Consider the following 17,467-nt stretch of genomic DNA (forward strand, 5'->3'; position numbering starts at 1 on the left):
TCACTTCCATCTCAACAAAGCATAATCATCATCACAGCTTTTTACAAGAATATCACAGCGTTGTTTACCTTTGATAGTATCTGTAAACGGTATCATATACCAATAATAATTTCGCACAAGAATGATATGAGAGTAGTGTAACTGACACAGCATAGATTAGATCGCTAATTACAAGAAAAATAACATCATAAGCTAGTGCAACATATTTTTCTTCAGGACGTCCTTGGTCTCTTCCTCAGGCGAGTGAAAAGAACAAGCATACAAGCAAGAAGCCAAGGCGGGAAGAGTCCGGTCGCCAACCTTGATGCTTTGGCCGTCTCCGGGAGTTCTTTTATCAAGATGACAATCAGAAGGGTTGGAACAGCTATACCAATCAGGATCTTGATAACGGGTTTTAATAACGAGTCCTGGATCCCCAAAAAAAAATATTAATCGAGAAAAAAGAGATCTAGAAAATCCAATCCTCAAAAAGCAAGAAGACAAGAAATTACTTCAAAATTCTCTCTCTCTCTCTCTCTCTCTCTCTCTCTCTCTCAGAAGAAGAAGAAGAAGAAGAAGAAGAAGTTAATTCAAAATTGTTCTAAAACAGAATGCTGGGCCTTTCAAGAAATACTACAAACATATACTATGCATCATTTTAAGAGATCACGAAACGAGACACTGGAGGGAAGAACTCACTTTTGGCTCTCCGTCGATGAAGACTACGGTTCCGTCTCGGTAGGGGTGGAGAGATGTCCCATCTGGGCTGAAACGGATCGGGAAACCCCTCTCCGAGGGGGGCTTGAAGGCGAAGACCGATTTGAGCCCGTACCTGGCGAGGATCGATCGGACCTCGAGGCGGTCCTGATCCCGCCCTCCGAGGCTCGACCGGAAGATATCGATCGGCCCTCTTCGTCGCCGGAAGAGGTGGACCTCCACCCACGGGGTGCCAGCTGGCCTACGAGGTCTAGGGTTAGGGTCTCCTGCCGGCCCTTCGGCGCCGCCTTCTCGGCCGCTCTCCCTCCTCGCCATTTTATTAAAGCTTATTCTTTAAGGAAGCGACATTTGATATCAAATGATACCGGTGCTTTCATCCTCCTCCCCCTTTTGTCTGCCCTTTTGTTTATAAAAAATTATTATAAATAAAAAAGGCCGAATGTTAAAAAAAAAAGGAGGACATTTTTAATCTATCATCAAATATATAAATGATAAATAATAATAATATTCTTGGAATTTTAAAGTGATTCTTAATATTCCTACCTTTATCCCTTCACCTGATTTCTACGAAAAAATAATTGTGGAGAGATTAGTTACAACCAAGGATATGATGTCTCAAACTAAGTTCTTTGTTGCCAAGTAAGTTTCTACACGCAAGTAGAGATTATAATGTAACTAGCGAAACCCAAGAGACAAGATTACATGGCGCCTTTTCACAGCAGCATAACACTATAAAGGAATGCTTTATGCCATCAAGCATGCTGCTGGTTTGGTTCCCATTTAGGTATCAACAATTTCTGGAATAGAAATTGATAAAGGCAAATCTGTGCTGGTTCACCATTTATACAATGGCATAATGTCATATGAGCCAGCAAACAGTTCAATGGACATACACAATCTAGAACGGAATCCACATTGTCCTTTGGATCAACACCGACATTACATATACAATCAACATTGTCCTAATGTACAGCAGAGGAAATATGAACCACTCATGACAACTTATCAGACAATTCTGCTCTTTTTGCAACCTTAATGAAGACATCTTCCATGGTTGTATCAGCTAGACCCCATGCATGTATAGTGACTTTGCTCTTGAAGTTTCCAACAGCTGAGAAGACAGCAGCTGTTGGTGCAAAAATCCGCTTGCGTCGGAGAAGCTGGAGTCGGGGGAGTCGCGGTCGCCGCCGGGACCTGCAAAGGAAGTCTAAACCGGAGGTGGGGTTGCTCCGGCAAGACCCTCCGATGCTCAAGTCAGTTCTCTGCCTCAACAAGAATGGAGTGCTCGAACGGAGAATTTAGCAGAGTTTTGAGATGAAAAAGAGAGCTTAGAGAATAACGTATCTGGATCCCCCTTTTTATAAACGGAGGAGGTAACGGATTGATGGCGACGTTTGTAACCGTCTGGTAGTGGGCCGCCCATAGTCAGGAGGAATTTATTGCGAAGAGTAGTGGAGCGGAATCGTGGCTATCGCCGTAGCTCGCCACGTGGAATCAGTTGCGAGGAGTGGAGCAGCGTCCGTTGTCGTGACTTGCCAGCGGATGGGAGAATCGCCCGGTATCCGTCGCAGGAAGTGGAGCAGGATCGTGGCCGTTATTGCGGCCTGTCAGGGGTGATGGAGCTGCGCGGAATCCGCCGCAGGAAGTGGAGCAGGATCATGGTTGTTATTGTGACCTGCCAGGGGGCGCAGATCCATCGGCTGAAGTTCGGCTGCGGTCGGAGTCCGGCCTCTGCAGGGGTCCGGGCGGAGTCCTCCTTGCGGTTGGGGTCGTGGATGGAGCCCGGCTTCCGTGGGAGTCCGGGCGGAGCCCTCTCGGAGCTGAAGTCGCGGGCGGAACCCGGCTCCCGTAGGAGTCCGGGCGGAATCCCCTTCAATCAAAATCAGATGCGGAGTCCGGCTCCCGTAGGAGTCCGGATGAAATCTGTCTGCAGCCGTTGGAGTCGAGGACGAAGCCTGGCTCCCGTAGGAGTCCGGACGGAGTCTTCCTGCAATTAAAGTTAAAGGCGAAGTCCGGCTCCCGTAAGAGTCCAGACGGGGCTCACCAGCAGTTGACGTTGAGGACGGAGCCCGGCTCCCGTAAGAGTTCGGGCGGAGTCTACTTGAGGTCGAAGTTGTCGGCGGAGTCCGGCTCCCGTAGGAGTCCGGACGAAGTCTGTCTGCAGCTGTTGGAGTCGAGGACGAAGCCCGGCTCCCGTAGGAGTCCGGGCGGAGTCTTCCTGCAATTAAAGTTAAAGGCGAAGTCCGGCTCCCGTAGGAGTCCGGACGGGGCTTACCAGCAGTTGACGTTGAGGACGGAGCCCGGCTCCCGTAGGAGTCCGGACAAAGTCTGTCTGCAGCTGTTGGAGTCGAGGACGAAGCCCGGCTCCCGTAGGAGTCCGGACGGAGTCTTCCTGCAATTAAAGTTAAAGGCGAAGTCCGGCTCCCGTAGGAGTCCGGACGGGGCTTACCAGTAGTTGACGTTGAGGACGGAGCCCGGCTCCCGTAGGAGTCCGGGCGGAGTCTACTTGAGGTCGAAGTTGTCGGCGGAGTCCGGCTCCCGTAGGAGTCCGAACGAAGTCTGTCTGCAGCTGTTGGAGTCGAGGACGAAGCCCGGCTCCCGTAGGAGTCCGGGCAGAGTCTTCCTGCAATTAAAGTTAAACGCGAAGTCCGGCTCCCGTAGGAGTCCGGACGGGGCTTACCAGCAGTTGACGTTGAGGACGGAGCCCGGCTCCCGTAGGAGTCCGGGCGAAGTCTACTTGAGGTCGAAGTTGTCGGCGGAGTCCGGCTCCCGTAGGAGTCCGGACGAAGTCTGTCTGCAGCTGTTGGAGTCGAGGACGAAGCCCGGCTCCCGTAGGAGTCCGGACGGAGTCTTCCTGCAATTAAAGTTAAAGGCGAAGTTCGGCTCCCGTAGAAGTCCGGACGGGGCTTACCAGCAGTTGACGTTGAGGACGGAGCCCGGCTCCCGTAGGAGTCCGGGCGGAGTCTACTTGAGGTCGAAGTTGTCGGCGGAGTCCGGCTCCCGTAGGAGTCCGGACGAAGTCTGTCTGCAGCTGTTGGAGTCGAGGACGAAGCCCGGCTCCCGTAGGAGTCCGGGCGGAGTCTTCCTGCAATTAAAGTTAAAGGCGAAGTCCGGCTCCCGTAGGAGTCCGGACGGGGCTTACCAGCAGTTGACGTTGAGGACGGAGCCCGGCTCCTGTAGGAGTCCGGGCGGAGTCTACTTGAGGTCGACATCGTGGGCGGAATCATTGATTCTGTTGAGGACTTCAGCTGTGGGTATTTTATACCCAACACCAGTCTCCCTACTTCCGAGTTTGAATTTCGAACGAAGGAAGTACAGAGAGATGGGTACAGCCGAAGCCGTCCCCTCGAATCTCACGCACTGCTGCCCCCAGATATTTTGGGCATTAATTGCGCGCGTGCCGGAGTCTTTTCGAATTGGGGCGGTACGAAGGGACTCTTCGAAATTCCTGCAGGAACGCTGGCCCAGGTACGGCGCAATAATGGCCCTACCAACCGCCAGCCGCTTTTAGCCGCCTGCCAGGGGAAGTGGGACACGTGTCGGATGCGGGCTGGCTTGGGGAGATTCGCGATCATTATGGCGCCGGATCCCAGAGTCTATTTAAACCCGTCCTCCCACCTTTAGGTGCCCTACTCTGTTCCTGAGTTCTTACCAGCGTCTGCCTTCTCTTCGAGAGCCCTGTTTCAGTGGGCGTCTTCTCGAGCCGTAGGCGTCTCCTGTTTTCGTCCCCCAGGTCCCTCAGAGCGATATAGGTTAGTTCCAGCACCGCCAACCTTCTTCTCACCACCTAGGGACTTCTTTTCTGTCATTATCCTTTTGCATCCTTCCGAGTTAGCTTCCTGTGGCCTCTCGTTCCCCCTTCTGTCCGTCTTCTTAGGGTCCTTTAGAGCCCCCCTTCAAAACTACTCGAAATATCTTTCGGCTCTTCTGCTCCCTGCAGTTCCGGGAGTTCTTCTGCCTCAAACCCCCAGGTCCCCGTCTCTGCAGACGAACCCGCGTCTGGGGCTGGGCTCCGCCCGGTTTTCGCGCCAGGCGCCATTCCGTGTTCTCTGACCTCGGAGGAACTCCTTCTGATAAGGGTTCAGTACGGAGTTCCTCCGGAGTACGACCTGGAGCTGCCTGGCCCTTCTGACCGGGCCAGCACTCCTCCCGGTCGCTTTTGTTTGTACCAGGAAGCGTTCCGTGCCGGACTCCGGCTTCCGCTTCCTTCCTTTGTCGTTGCCCTCTTCCGTTTCTTGGACATCTCCTTGGCTTCCGTGGCCCCGAATTCTTTTAGATTTTTGATAGGATTTCTCTCCCTCTGCCACGTAGTCGAGGTCCAGCCGTCCCTCTCCTTGTTTAGGCACTTCTATACCTTCAAGCGCCATTCTTCGGCGAAGGACTGGTGGTACTTCTCCCCCAGCTCGGCAAGAAGGGGCTGCTGAAAGGCGCCCCTTCTTCGATCCACAATTGGAAGGGGAAATACCTCTTCATCCACTGCCCGACCCTGAAACTAGGCCTGCCCCCTTGGGGCTCTCTGAGGGATTCTGTCCGCCGGGCTCCCAGCCTGGGGGAGGACGACCTCCAGGCCGCCCAGAAGCTTCTAGCTTATTCCGCTCCTTCCCTTTCCAATCTTCTGAGGGAGCAGTTTCTTTTCAACATCGGCCTGAGTCCCCAGGATCCAGCGAGTATTCATCTTTTACCTTATCTTCTCTTTTCATGCCTTCCTCCTCCTCTTCCTTCTCTCTGCTTTTTTTCTTGCAATAAGTCGGGCTTTGACGCTTTTGCCTTCCGATGGCAGTGCCCTGCAGAAGTGCTCCCCCTGCCCCTGGGGGTCCCGCTGAAATCGACGATCCAGCGGCTGAAGAAGGAAGTCTTCACCTGACAAAGAAGTTGAAGAAGACGGAAGGCGAGCTCCGCAAATCGAGAGAAGGTCACTCTGAAGCCACCGCTGAGGCCACCCACTTTCAGAGTCTCCATGTGAAGGGGATCATGGAGTATAGCCGGAGGAAGGCGAACTTCGCAAAGGAACTCGAGAATGTAAGAAGAGCGCCAGCGACCGAATTTGGGCCCAGGCCGCCAGGATCAGCGCCCTCAAGGTGGAACTGTCAGCTGCGAGGGGGAAGATCGGCCAGCTGGAAGGAAATTCATCCCGGCTCTTGGCCCGGGTCGATGATGAACAGAGGTGGTCGCAGAAGGTCTCCGACCTTCAGCAGCAGCTCCAGGACGCCGAGGTGAGCCACGACGTGCAGCGGGCTAGCTGGCGCAGGCAGGTGGAAGAGTATAAAGGAAGATTCAGGACGGCGACCGACGAAGTCGTCCGTCTCCAGAGGCAGCTGGCCAACAGGGCACAGCTTACTTCCGCCCAAGATTCTGAAGAGCTCCAAGCCCTAAGAGGCACCGTTGAGGGGATTTCTGTCTCCCTCGGGGAAAAGACAGTCGAGCTGCAACAAGTGAAGATCCAACTGGCACTCGAGCGGCGGGCCGTCGCGGACGCGAAGGCGGAATCCGAGGTCTTGAGGAAGAGGCATCGAGAGGCGGAGGCTGAGAGCCAGCAACTTCGTCGGGCGCTCCAGGATGCACTGCGGAAGAGGGAAGAGCTAGAAGAAGAAATTGAGAATCTGAGACAGTCCTGGTTAAGAGACGGAGTAGATAATTCTAGGTCAGAGGGAGCAGGGCCTCCTTAGAGCTCTTTCTGTCTTTCTGTCTTTTCATGTATTTACTTCCTTTTTGTCGTTTTGCCTTTCTTTCCTTGACCTTCCGAGCTTTGTAGTGTGTATATCGAAAATGGAATAAAAAAAAAGTGTTTTGTGTTACCTCGTCCGTGCGCCGAACCTTTCTTGTCATTTGACTTGTCTGATGTAGACGTCGTTAGGGGCGCCCGGTCGTCGATGCGTTAGCTCGCCTTTCTCGTCGTACATGGCCGCGAGCCTGAGCTTGACCGTCCGGGCTCCACATTATTTCGGAGATGTCGTTGTCTTCCTAACCGGTGTCGAAAGTCTTTTTAGCGGCCGGAGGTGTTCGGTAGGAACTCTCCGTTTCAGTTGGGACGAAGTCCTTTAAGTCTTTTGGTGTGGTTCATCCTTCGTCCGTTCCCGCCGTAGTTCGTCATCCTTCCTTTTTAATTTTCCTCCTCTTCTCGGAGTGAAGGCCTTCCCTCGCTTTTCGCGGGGTTGCATAGGAGCGAGGAGGTGCCAATGAGGGGCTTTTTCTTTTCACCCGATCTTGTTGGGCGGCCGGGCTTCGCCACCATCAGCTCTTGCTGCAGATGTCATGGATGGAACCCGGCTCCCGTAGGAGTCCGGGTGGAATCCTCCTTGGCGTCGTGGACGGAGTCCGGCTCCCGTAGGAGTCCGGGTGAAGTCTTCCTTGGCGTCGTGGACGTTTCCTTGGCGTCGTGGATGGAATCCGGCTCCCGTAGGAGTCCGGGTGAAGTCTTCCTTGGCGTCGTGGATGGAATCCGGCTCCCGTAGGAGTCCGGGTGAAGTCTTCCTTGGCGTCGTGGACGGAATCCGGCTCCCGTAGGAGTCCGGGCCTTCCCCTTCGCTCGAGCCAGGGCGAGGTTCTCCTCCCGTTCCTTGCTTGGCTGTGGGGGCGCGTTAGGGCGCTGTAAGGCCTCTCCCCCCATCCGGTCTGAAAGAACCGAGCCTTCGACTTTGTCCATGTCAGGACGAGGTCCTCCTCCTGTTCCTGACATGGCTGTGGGGGCGCGTTAGGGTGCCGTAAGGCCTCTCCCCCCATCCGGTTTAAAAGAACCGGACCTTTGACTTTGCTCATGTCAGGACGAGGTTCTCCTCTTGTTCCTGACATGGCTGTGGGGGCACATTAGGGCGTTGTAAGGCCTCTCCCCCCATCCGGTCTAAAAGAACCGGGCCTTTGACTTTGCTCATGTCAGGACAAGATTTTCCTCCTGTTCCTGACATGGCTGTGGGGGCACATTAGGGCGTTCTAAGGCCTCTCCCCCCATCCGGTCTAAAAGAATCGGGCCTTTGACTTTGCTCATGTCAGGACGAGGTTCTCCTCCTGTTCCTGACATGGCTGTGGGGGCACATTAGGGCGTTGTAAGGCCTCTCCCACCATCCGATTTTGAGATAGTCGGACTTTCATTTTGGGTATGCTTGGACGGGGTTCTCCCCCGTTCCTGACATAACTTTGTTTTTGGAGGGGTCATATCCAGTCATAATTAATCCACGCCAGATGGGAAGAGTACGTTAAGTAGAAAGAAATTTAGATTCAAGGTGAAATCGTAAGTGATACATTTACAGGTGTTCCGAGCTCCACGGTCGCGGGTGGCCCGCTCCTCCTTGAGGCCCTCCGGTGATGGAGTCGATGGTCCCGATGGGAGGCCGGTCCCCGGGTTGCTCTTCCCTTCTTGGCGGTTCAGGCTGCGGAAGGGCTCTTGGCCGGTCTCCTTTACCCTAAGGCCTGCAGCGGATGAACCTGTCGAGTCGACCTTGCCGAATGAGCTCCTCGATCTCATCCTGGAGCTGGATGCATTCCTCTGTGTCGTGGCCGTGGTCGCGGTGGTAGAGGCAGAACTTGTTGGGGTTGCGCTTCCCGGGGTGTATGCGCATCCTCTCCGGCCTAGGGAGCTGCTCCCTGACCTCCATCAATACCTGGGCCTTCGAGGCGTTGAGGGGGGCGTTGTTGCGGAATCTCCCTGGTGGGAAACCCCGCCGAACCCTGCGATCCGGGCTTCTCTGCCTGCGTGCCCGGGGTGGAGTATGGGCGCGCTTATGCCCGGGAGGGGATCGAGAGCGCAGCCGGGCTTCCTTTGGCCTTTTCTCAACTGCGGGTTTACTCGAGTCTCCCGCTTGCCGCTCCCTCGCCGTCTCTTCATCCTTCATTTTGAAGGCTTCTTCCGCTCGGGCGTATCCTTCAGCCCGAGCCAGCAAATCAGCAAAGTCCCTGGGATACTTCTTCTCCAGGGAGAACAACAGATCATTCTTCTGAAGGCCGCCTTTCAGGGCGGCCATGGCGACTGATTGGTCCAAGTTCCGGACCTCCAGCGCCGCGATGTTGAAGCGGTTGATGTATGCCCGTATGGACTCCCCTTCCCTCTGCTTGATGTTGATGAGGGACTCCGAACCCTTCCGGGGGCGCCGGCTGCTGACAAAATGGGCCACAAATTGGTGGCTCATTTGGTCGAAGGAAAAGATGGTACCTGGTTTTAAAGCCGAGTACCAGTTCCTCGCCGCTCCCTTCAAGGTAGACGGGAAAGCCCGGCACAAGATGGCATCAGGAGCACCGTGAAGCAGCATCATCGTCCGGAAGGCCTCCAGATGATCAACCGGGTCCGAAGTCCCGTCGTGCTTTCGAACTGGGAAAGTTTGAAGTTTGGCGGGATCGATTCCTGCATGATCATTTGGGAGAAGGGAGGGTCAGTACAAATATCCTCACCATAAGCGGAGGGCGCATGGCGGAGTTCTTCAATCCGCCGGTTCATCTCCTGGAGCCTCCGGTCCAGGAAATCCTCTCGACTTCGAGTCTCGAGAGTCCTCTGGCAGAACGAGGGCAAGGATCTTCCAGGGGTGGAGTCGTGGTCCGATTGAGGGCTCTCTATCCTCGGGTTTGTTTTCCCAGAAAGGATGGGGCGGCTGGCCCAGGTGGCCCGCCCCACCGCCGGATTCTGGCATTCCGGGGATGCCCTTTCCGGGTGCGCCGACGCCTGCGGCTGCTGCTGCTGCATTACTTGCACAGCTTCGACGAGGCCTCTGACCTGCTGTGCCAGCAAGTCAAACTGCTCCGTGCCGACCGCCGCCGCTGGAGGAGGAGGAGGAGGAGGTTGAGAAACAGGAGGGGAGGCCGGAGCCTGAGATCTGGCCGCTAAGACCGTGGACCGTCGCGTGGACGCCTTGCGTGGAGGCATCGAGTATGGATCCCGCGGGGGGAAACAAGGAGTGGGTGTCGGAGGAGACAATCGGAGGCGGCCCCGTTGAACGCTCCTTTAAGAACAAGGGTACTGCGAAGACACAGACCCTTCCTCTAGCGCCAATCCTGTTGGTGCAAAAATTCGCTTGCATCGGAGAAGCTGGAGTCGGGGGAGTCGCGGTCGCCGTCGGGACCTGCAAAGGAAGTCTAAACCGGAGGTGGGATTGCTCCGGCAAGACCCTCCGACACTCAAGTCAGTTCTCTGCCTCAACAAGAATGGAGTGCTCGAACGGAGAATTTAGCAGAGTTTTGAGATGAAAAAGAGAGCTTAGAGAATAACGTATCTGGGTCCCCCTTTTTATAGACGGAGGAGGTAACGGATTGATGGCGACGTTTGTAACCGTCTGGTAGTGGGCCGCCCATAGTCAGGAGGAATTTATTGCGAAGGGTAGTGGAGCGGAATCGTGGCTATCGCCGTAGCTCGCCACGTGGAATCAGTTGCGAGGAGTGGAGCAGCGTCCGTTGTCGTGACTTGCCAGCGGATAAGAGAATCGTCCGGTATCCGTCGCAGGAAGTGGAGCAGGATCGTGGCCGTTATTGCGGCCTGTCAGGGGTGATAGAGCTGCGCGGAATCTGCTGTAGGAAGTGGAGCAGGATCATGGTTGTTATTGTGACCTGCCAGGGGGCGCAGATCCATCGGCTGAAGTTCGGCTGCGATCGGAGTCCGGCCTCTGCAGGGGTCCGGGCGGAGTCCTCCTTGCGGTTGGGGTCGTGGATGGAGCCCGGCTTCCGTGGGAGTCCGAGCGGAGCCCTCTCGGAGCTGAAGTCGCGGGCGGAACCCAGCTCCCGTAGGAGTCCGGGCGGAATCCCCTTCAATCAAAATCAGATGCGGAGTCCGGCTCCCGTAGGAGTCCAGACGAAGTCTGTCTGCAGCCGTTGGAGTCGAGGACAAAGCCCGGCTCCCATAGGAGTCCGGGCGGAGTCTTCCTGCAATTAAAGTTAAAGGCGAAGTCCGGCTCCCGTAGGAGTCCGGACGGGGCTCACCAGCAGTTGACGTTGAGGACGGAGCCCGGCTCCCGTAGGAGTCCGGGCGGAGTCTACTTGAGGTCGAAGTTGTCGGTGGAGTCCGGCTCCCATAGGAGTCCGGACGAAGTCTGTCTGCAACTGTTGGAGTCGAGGACGAAGCCCGGCTCCCGTAGGAGTCCGGGCGGAGTCTTCCTGCAATTAAAGTTAAAGGCGAAGTCCGGCTCCCGTAGGAGTCCGGACGGGGCTTACCAGCAGTTGACGTTGAGGACGGAGCCCGGCTCCCGTAGGAGTCCGGGCGGAGTCTACTTGAGGTCGAAGTTGTCGGCGGAGTCCGGCTCCCGTAGGAGTCCGGACGAAGTCTGTCTGCAGCTGTTGGAGTCGAGGACGAAGCCCGGCTCCCGTAGGAGTCCGGGCGGAGTCTTCCTGCAATTAAAGTTAAAGGCGAAGTCCGGCTCCCGTAGGAGTCCGGACGGGGCTTACCAGCAGTTGATGTTGAGGACGGAGCCCGGCTCCCGTAGGAGTCCGGGCGGAGTCTACTTGAGGTCGAAGTTGTCGGCGGAGTCCGGCTCCCGTAGGAGTCCGGACGAAGTCTGTCTGCAGCTGTTGGAGTCGAGGACGAAGCCCGACTCCTGTAGGAGTCCGGACGGAGTCTTCCTGCAATTAAAGTTAAAGGCGAAGTCCGGCTCCCGTAGGAGTCCGGGCGGAGTCTACTTGAGGTCGAAGTTGTCGGCGGAGTCCGGCTCCCGTAGGAGTCCGAACGAAGTCTGTCTGCAGCTGTTGGAGTCGAGGACGAAGCCCGGCTCCCGTAGGAGTCCGGGCGGAGTCTTCCTGCAATTAAAGTTAAAGGTGAAGTCCGGCTCCTGTAGGAGTCCGGACGGGGCTTACCAGCAGTTGACGTTGAGGACGGAGCCCGGCTCCCGTAGGAGTCCGGGCGGAGTCTACTTGAGGTCGAAGTTGTCGGCGGAGTCCGGCTCCCGTAGGAGTCCGGACGAAGTCTGTCTGCAGCTGTTGGAGTCGAGGACGAAGTCCGGCTCCTGTAGGAGTCCGGGCGGAGTCTTCCTGCAATTAAAGTTAAAGGCGAAGTCCGGCTCCCGTAGGAGTCCGGACGGAGCTTACCAGTAGTTGACGTTGAGTCCGGGCGGAGTCTACTTGAGGTCGACATCGTGGGCGGAATCGTTGATTCTGTTGAAAACTTCGGCTGTGGGTATTTTATACCCAACAGCAGCAATTCTGACTTCCTGCTTTGACAATTCGAATTTCTGCGTCACTGATATCTGATAAATCCTCTTCGCATTAGGAGTCATTGTAAATACTAAATTCTCCACTTCTTGTTCGTCGTTCGGAGATGTTGTCATTGTAAAGACATAAGACTCTCCATATCTGGCCTTCAACTGTAACAAAAACACATAATAAAATTTTTGCGCTGTTTAACTATTCATTTTTGTTTTGAGCAAAAAGCTTTTAGAACATAATTTTCTTGGCTCTTGACATTATCTTGTTAGTCATTATATATAATGCGCCTAATATGATTCACATTGAATAGTATGGAAAAAAGAAAATGAAGTCAATAGTTAATCCCTGAGCTCTTTTAGGATTGCATGAGCTATGTCTTATTCCGTTGACAAGCATTTCATTTGATGGGTTTTGCTGCCCCTTATTCAGATGCCTGTTATTTGTTAGGTGATGAAGAAATGTAACATGCTACTAGATGTTCTTCCTGAAGTTGATCACACATATGGCAAGGTTGGTGCAAACATTTGGGTGGAAGAATCACGATCTACTCCCTGTGTTTTGTCACTTTGTTGAGTCACATTCATCTTCACGGTCCTCTGTTCACAAACTTTGTTTTGGGAACTTCAATTCCTAGAAAAAATAGTTTTTCCTTTGGGTAGCATCGGTGAAGAGCTTATTGATGATGGCCATCCACAAAGCTGGAAAATACTGCACTCGTTATGCAGTGCTTCCTCTGCTGCTATGAGATGGACCAGTCAATGCCAAGTTCCATTGTCTTTCTTCATTTGTGATGTAGTTAGTTAACGTTCAATGGTGGCTTGTGTTTTTCAAGGCAGCTTTGGCACATATAGATCACATTCAACAAGGTGCTCCGAAAGTGTTATAAGGTTGTGATCAGATGAGTATGCTAGACAAGATGCTAGCTTCTCAACAATTTAAGGTTTTTGCCAACCACTTTGTTTTCTGTTATGAACAAAATAAACATCCTTTTTTGGCTCAGAGTGACAAGTCTTGCACAAAGAGAAGTAGAAAACCCTAGCAGGCAACTCAAACAATACTCTGGGCAGCTACAATCAACTGTCATTTGGTGTATCAAGAATTATTCTTAAGTGTACCAGCAGTACTATTTCTGAGATGAAGGTTCAAATTATTCATGTAAGATAGGCTATTAATGAATATGTGAAAGGCTAGCCTAGAGGGGCTGGAGCATTTGGAGCTTTTCAATTAAAGAGAATTTCTTGATTGACTTGCTCACAATATTTTTGGTGGTGTGCAATATTATCATTATTTCATGATGAAACAAGTTTTTCACTTACCAATGGAAAGAAACACGGATCATTCATTATCAGCTGTCCCCCAAGTATATTTGGAGGCCATTGTTCACATCTAATAAAACTGATAAGTAATTTTAGAGACATAATAGTACTTCAATGAACCATGTCAAATTACCTCTCTTGGGTTTCCTATGCACTGAAGACTGCCATCTACAAAGATTCCCAATCGATCACATAGAAACTCAGCCTCTTCCATCGATTGTGCTAAAAAATTAGTAAAAAAAGACAGCTTAGAAAATGTATGTTCAACAGCTGATCTAATAGCGGCACCAGCCACTATGATCAGATGTGGTAGAACAAGGAAACATTCTTGAATAAAGACAGCTAAATTAACAGAAAAATAATAAATCAAATGTTCAAACTAGCAGAAACAATGGGGATACTGGTTAAGCAGTGATTATTACTGGTAAGAATAGTTGCTCTGTTCTGCTTTGCATGCTTCAAAACATTCACAATTTTTTTCTTGAAGCAGGATCTAGTCCAGTGCTGGGCTCATCCATGAAGACAACCTAGCACATTCACCACATACACACCAATAAAGATGAAGCAGAATATTGATTAACAAGGAGACATGTAGGTTATGAGCATACTTTAGGATCTCCTATTGAGATGGCAACACTAAGCCTACTTTTCATACCACCACTGTATTTCTTGACTTGTTTATCAGCAACACGACTGTGAAACAAATTTACACTTTTTAAAGATTTTTCAACAGTCTACAATATCATAGAAAATGAACGCACATGATCATTTCAGAGGCAACTGATTTTTTTATGGATGCGAAATTTTATTTCATTCTTTTCATTTTGTAAAATGCAAAAGGTCATAAAGGACATAAGCTGGTGTGCTTCCTATACATTGCTTAATACAAAGCATACTCTTACACATTGCATAGGAGCAAAATGCAAAGATTTGAGAACCAATTATAGCGAGATCAGCCAATATTTACCTGCAACCTTATGAAGCTTGTCGTAGATAAATATGATAATGCTGACATTCAATAAGATTTCACTTGGTATGCAATAAATTGATGGTCAGACAGCAGGAACTTAGCAGAAATAGTAAAGAAACTCCAAATCAGTAAATTGACACTATGGAGAACACTATAGAGCATATGGTCTTAGAGGATATTCAATACTAAACAAAGCACAATGCAGCTCTGTAGGTACCATTTGTTAGAACTTGAAGGCCAAAAAATAGACATAGTTAATTATTCTTATCATCTACACATAATGTGTTGTAGCTGAGGAAATCTCTGGATAGAACAACAACAAGGTGGATGAAGTAGAGATGTGCTTCATGGTATTCTTTATTACCAATAAGGAAACTCCAAATCAGTAAATTAACACTATGGAGAACACCATAGAGCATATGGTCTTAGAGGATAGTCAATACTAAACAAAGCACAATGCAGCTCTGTAGGTACCATTTGTTAGAACTTGAAGGCCAAAAAACAGACTTAGTTAATTATTCTTATCATCCACACAATATGTTGTAGCTGAGGAAATCTCTGGATAGAACAACAACAAGGTGGATGAAGTAGAGATGTGCTTCATGGTATTCTTTTATTACCATATACTAGAAGGATCAAGGGAAATATTTATCTTTTTCCAATAATTGGAACCTGAAAAGAGCCAAATTAAATGGAAATAGCAAGCAAAGAAGACATCCAGTGAGAGCAGAACCCTATACGTGCGCTTCACAATGTGCTAGTCCTCTGATGAATAGCATATGAAAGCTACAATACACACATGCTACATTAATCAAACAATATGATAGGTGCCAAAAAAACTCACAAGCATTAAAGCAGAACCTTTAAGGTTCTTCAATCGACCAAAAGGACAATAGATGCTCCCTACCTGTCAACATTTCCCAGAGCATGCTGCATTAATTAGAAAAAAGAAAAAAAGAATCAGAAGACAAGTTTCATCAGTTATATCATAGTAGATCATATGAGTTTCATTTTATCAGTATAACACTTATCATGTGGAAGTAGAACATTTCTTACTCATTCTGTGGGCACACTCTCATACAGCTGTATATTTTGTCCATATCATTCTGTATGCTGAATCCTCGGACAAATGCATTTCAGATGTGGGTGCTATAAGACCAATCATCTGCAAGTTGCATTTAATTAATCCAGACTGCACAGAGCTATAGTCAATAAGATACTCTTATGGAACATATGACTGTAGTATCTATTTTAGAAAGCCATTCCATCTCATTAAAAATAAGAAAGCAATTATGTTAATATATTAATATCCAAGCAAATCCAAAATTACTCTAATCACTTTTTCTTTCTAAAAAGGGCAACCCATCGTATGAGGCTCCCGCCACTAAGGGATCTATGGAGGGTCAAATATATGCAACCTTATCATGACAAAATGCGAAAAGGCTATTTCCATGTTTCAAACCTGTGACACCTAGATCACGATGAAGCAACCTTACCATTGCACCAAAGCTTACCCTCTAGTCACTTTTCTTTCTAAAAATAAAAAATAAAAAAGAAAAAAAAATCCTCTTGGTCAACTGAAAAGTCTGTTAGTACTTAGCATGATGAGGATAAGAATAGGAATCCCAGTATCTACATATATAACATGCATAAATAATATATATAGGCCACTGTATATATAACATTGATCTGAGATCAGCAAAGTTTTATTAGTAGGGAAAAAAGAGAACATCAGAACTAATCTTTTGATTCCCCTGTTTGTACTGGTGAAAAGAAATGCAGTTTAAAAATCTGATTGCCAAACTGTAAAGTTGGAATGCTTGCTACAAACCAAATTGATGAAGGTTGTCTTTCCAGCACCATTAGGGCCAAGCAGACCAAAGCATTCTCCATGTGGCAAGGCAAGAGATAAACCTTGAACTGCAAACTTATCCTGGTTTCCATCCTTTCCAGGATAAACCTTCTTTAGGTTATCACAGATGATGGCATAACTTGCATCAGGTTCAAGAAGTAGCTGTTCAACCATTTTCCTCTGACATAAAGTAAAATAAATTTTGCAAAAAAAAAAAAAAAAAAAAAAGGAAGTAATGCTTTGAGAGAACAGAAGTGACTACATAAGTTTGATGGGAAGAAACACTTAAAAACCTCAACTATTATACCGTTCATGTCCTGGTCAAAGCCAGCCAGCATGTTAAGCTTATTTTTCCAAACTTGACACACAATGGCATGAAAAGATAAGCAGGCCCATGAAAAAGATTTCAAACTAGCAACTTGCAGTCAAAGAAAATATACTTAATTCAGTTCTTCTCTTTTTTATTTTAATATATAGATCAATTTTTAAATCTTTATACTTGCGCATTGACATAGTTTGGAGCACAATAACCAGAACCTGTACTTGAGCATTATTACCTTAGTTAGAGGAAACAAAATCGAAGACTGGCTTTACCAAACTGTATCATTACTGTCCATAACCAATGTTTGGTTTATGAACAAGAAACCATATAAGTATGGCCTGTATAACCTGCTGGCAAACCAAGGGTACTTGTCGATGAACTTCATGTGTTCTGGTGCAAACTGTTTTGGATCAATTGAGGGAAAATTTATTGCTTTAAGCCTCAGTGAGCGCCTGGCTAAGCCTTAAGGTACTTGATGCCAAAATCACTTCGAGAGCAATATGTGAATGCTTTGCGTTCTAACATCCAAAGAAGAAGAAAAGGAAATAGAAGAAAAAGAAGAGGAGAAAAAGTATAACAAAGAAAAAGGAAATGAATTCTTTAGAAAAGTTATAAGTTTCTTTACTACTAGAATCAATAAAGAACTTATCTTACAATAAAGTAGATGAATATTCATAACGATCAAAACTTCATATGCTGAATACATCAAGCTATACTTGCTAAATTTTTCTTTCAGAGATTCTTATTTTTCTTCTTCAAGTATTCTGACTTTGTTGTTAATTGTAAATTGAATTTCTAATTTTACCTGTACCATAGAATCAGCTCTCCGCTGACACACGATCATACCAGCCATGACCAGCACGGTGGTCAGTAGAGGATATAAATCTTTGATCAAATTCATGGGAAAATATGCATCCATTCTACCAGCCACAAGATGATAAGAAATCAACGAAAGACCTCTTTTTTTTTTTTTTTAATTGGAGGATTCCAATAAGCATGCGAAAGGGCAAAATGCATCGGTGACACAAAGTCATCAACCCTGAGTAAAGAAGAAGCAGTAACTGAGACTCAAAGTGAAAAAAAACTTGATCCAAACCCAATTATTAGAACCAAAAAAAAATGAAAACAAGAACTCATCTCCAAACATCACAAAAAAAGGTATAAAATAAATGGGTGAACTCCAAGAATTCACAAAACTTTTA

General features: G+C 49.1%; 2 protein-coding genes and 1 non-coding gene across 3 annotated transcripts in view; all 3 read right to left on the minus strand.

Annotated features, from left to right (window-relative positions):
- On the minus strand, positions 1–1,011 carry LOC140850863 (uncharacterized). The gene is made up of 3 exons (XM_073253462.1): positions 679–1,011; positions 263–407; positions 1–80 (listed from the first exon to the last, which is right to left on the minus strand). Exons 1-3 carry the CDS (start codon positions 1,009–1,011, stop codon positions 1–3), a joined length of 558 nt encoding a protein of 185 aa, XP_073109563.1.
- LOC105040315 (ABC transporter A family member 7) lies at positions 18–16,117 on the minus strand. The gene is made up of 9 exons (XR_012139521.1): positions 15,923–16,117; positions 15,173–15,256; positions 14,936–14,998; positions 13,730–13,855; positions 13,544–13,648; positions 13,255–13,343; positions 11,689–11,963; positions 679–1,095; positions 18–407 (listed from the first exon to the last, which is right to left on the minus strand). It is a non-coding gene; the product is annotated as an ABC transporter A family member 7 (transcript).
- Positions 16,106–17,467, minus strand: part of LOC105040352 (non-functional NADPH-dependent codeinone reductase 2-like) — a 13,027-nt gene continuing 11,665 nt past the window's right edge. The window contains exon 5 of the mRNA XM_073254847.1: positions 16,106–16,123. Coding sequence (XP_073110948.1) covers positions 16,122–16,123 — 2 coding nt within the window. The 3' untranslated portion in view covers positions 16,106–16,121. The remainder of the gene's footprint in view (positions 16,124–17,467) is intronic.

This window comes from Elaeis guineensis, chromosome 3 (genome assembly GCF_000442705.2).
Source record: "Elaeis guineensis isolate ETL-2024a chromosome 3, EG11, whole genome shotgun sequence".
In the NCBI taxonomy this organism is placed as follows: domain Eukaryota; kingdom Viridiplantae; phylum Streptophyta; class Magnoliopsida; order Arecales; family Arecaceae; genus Elaeis; species Elaeis guineensis.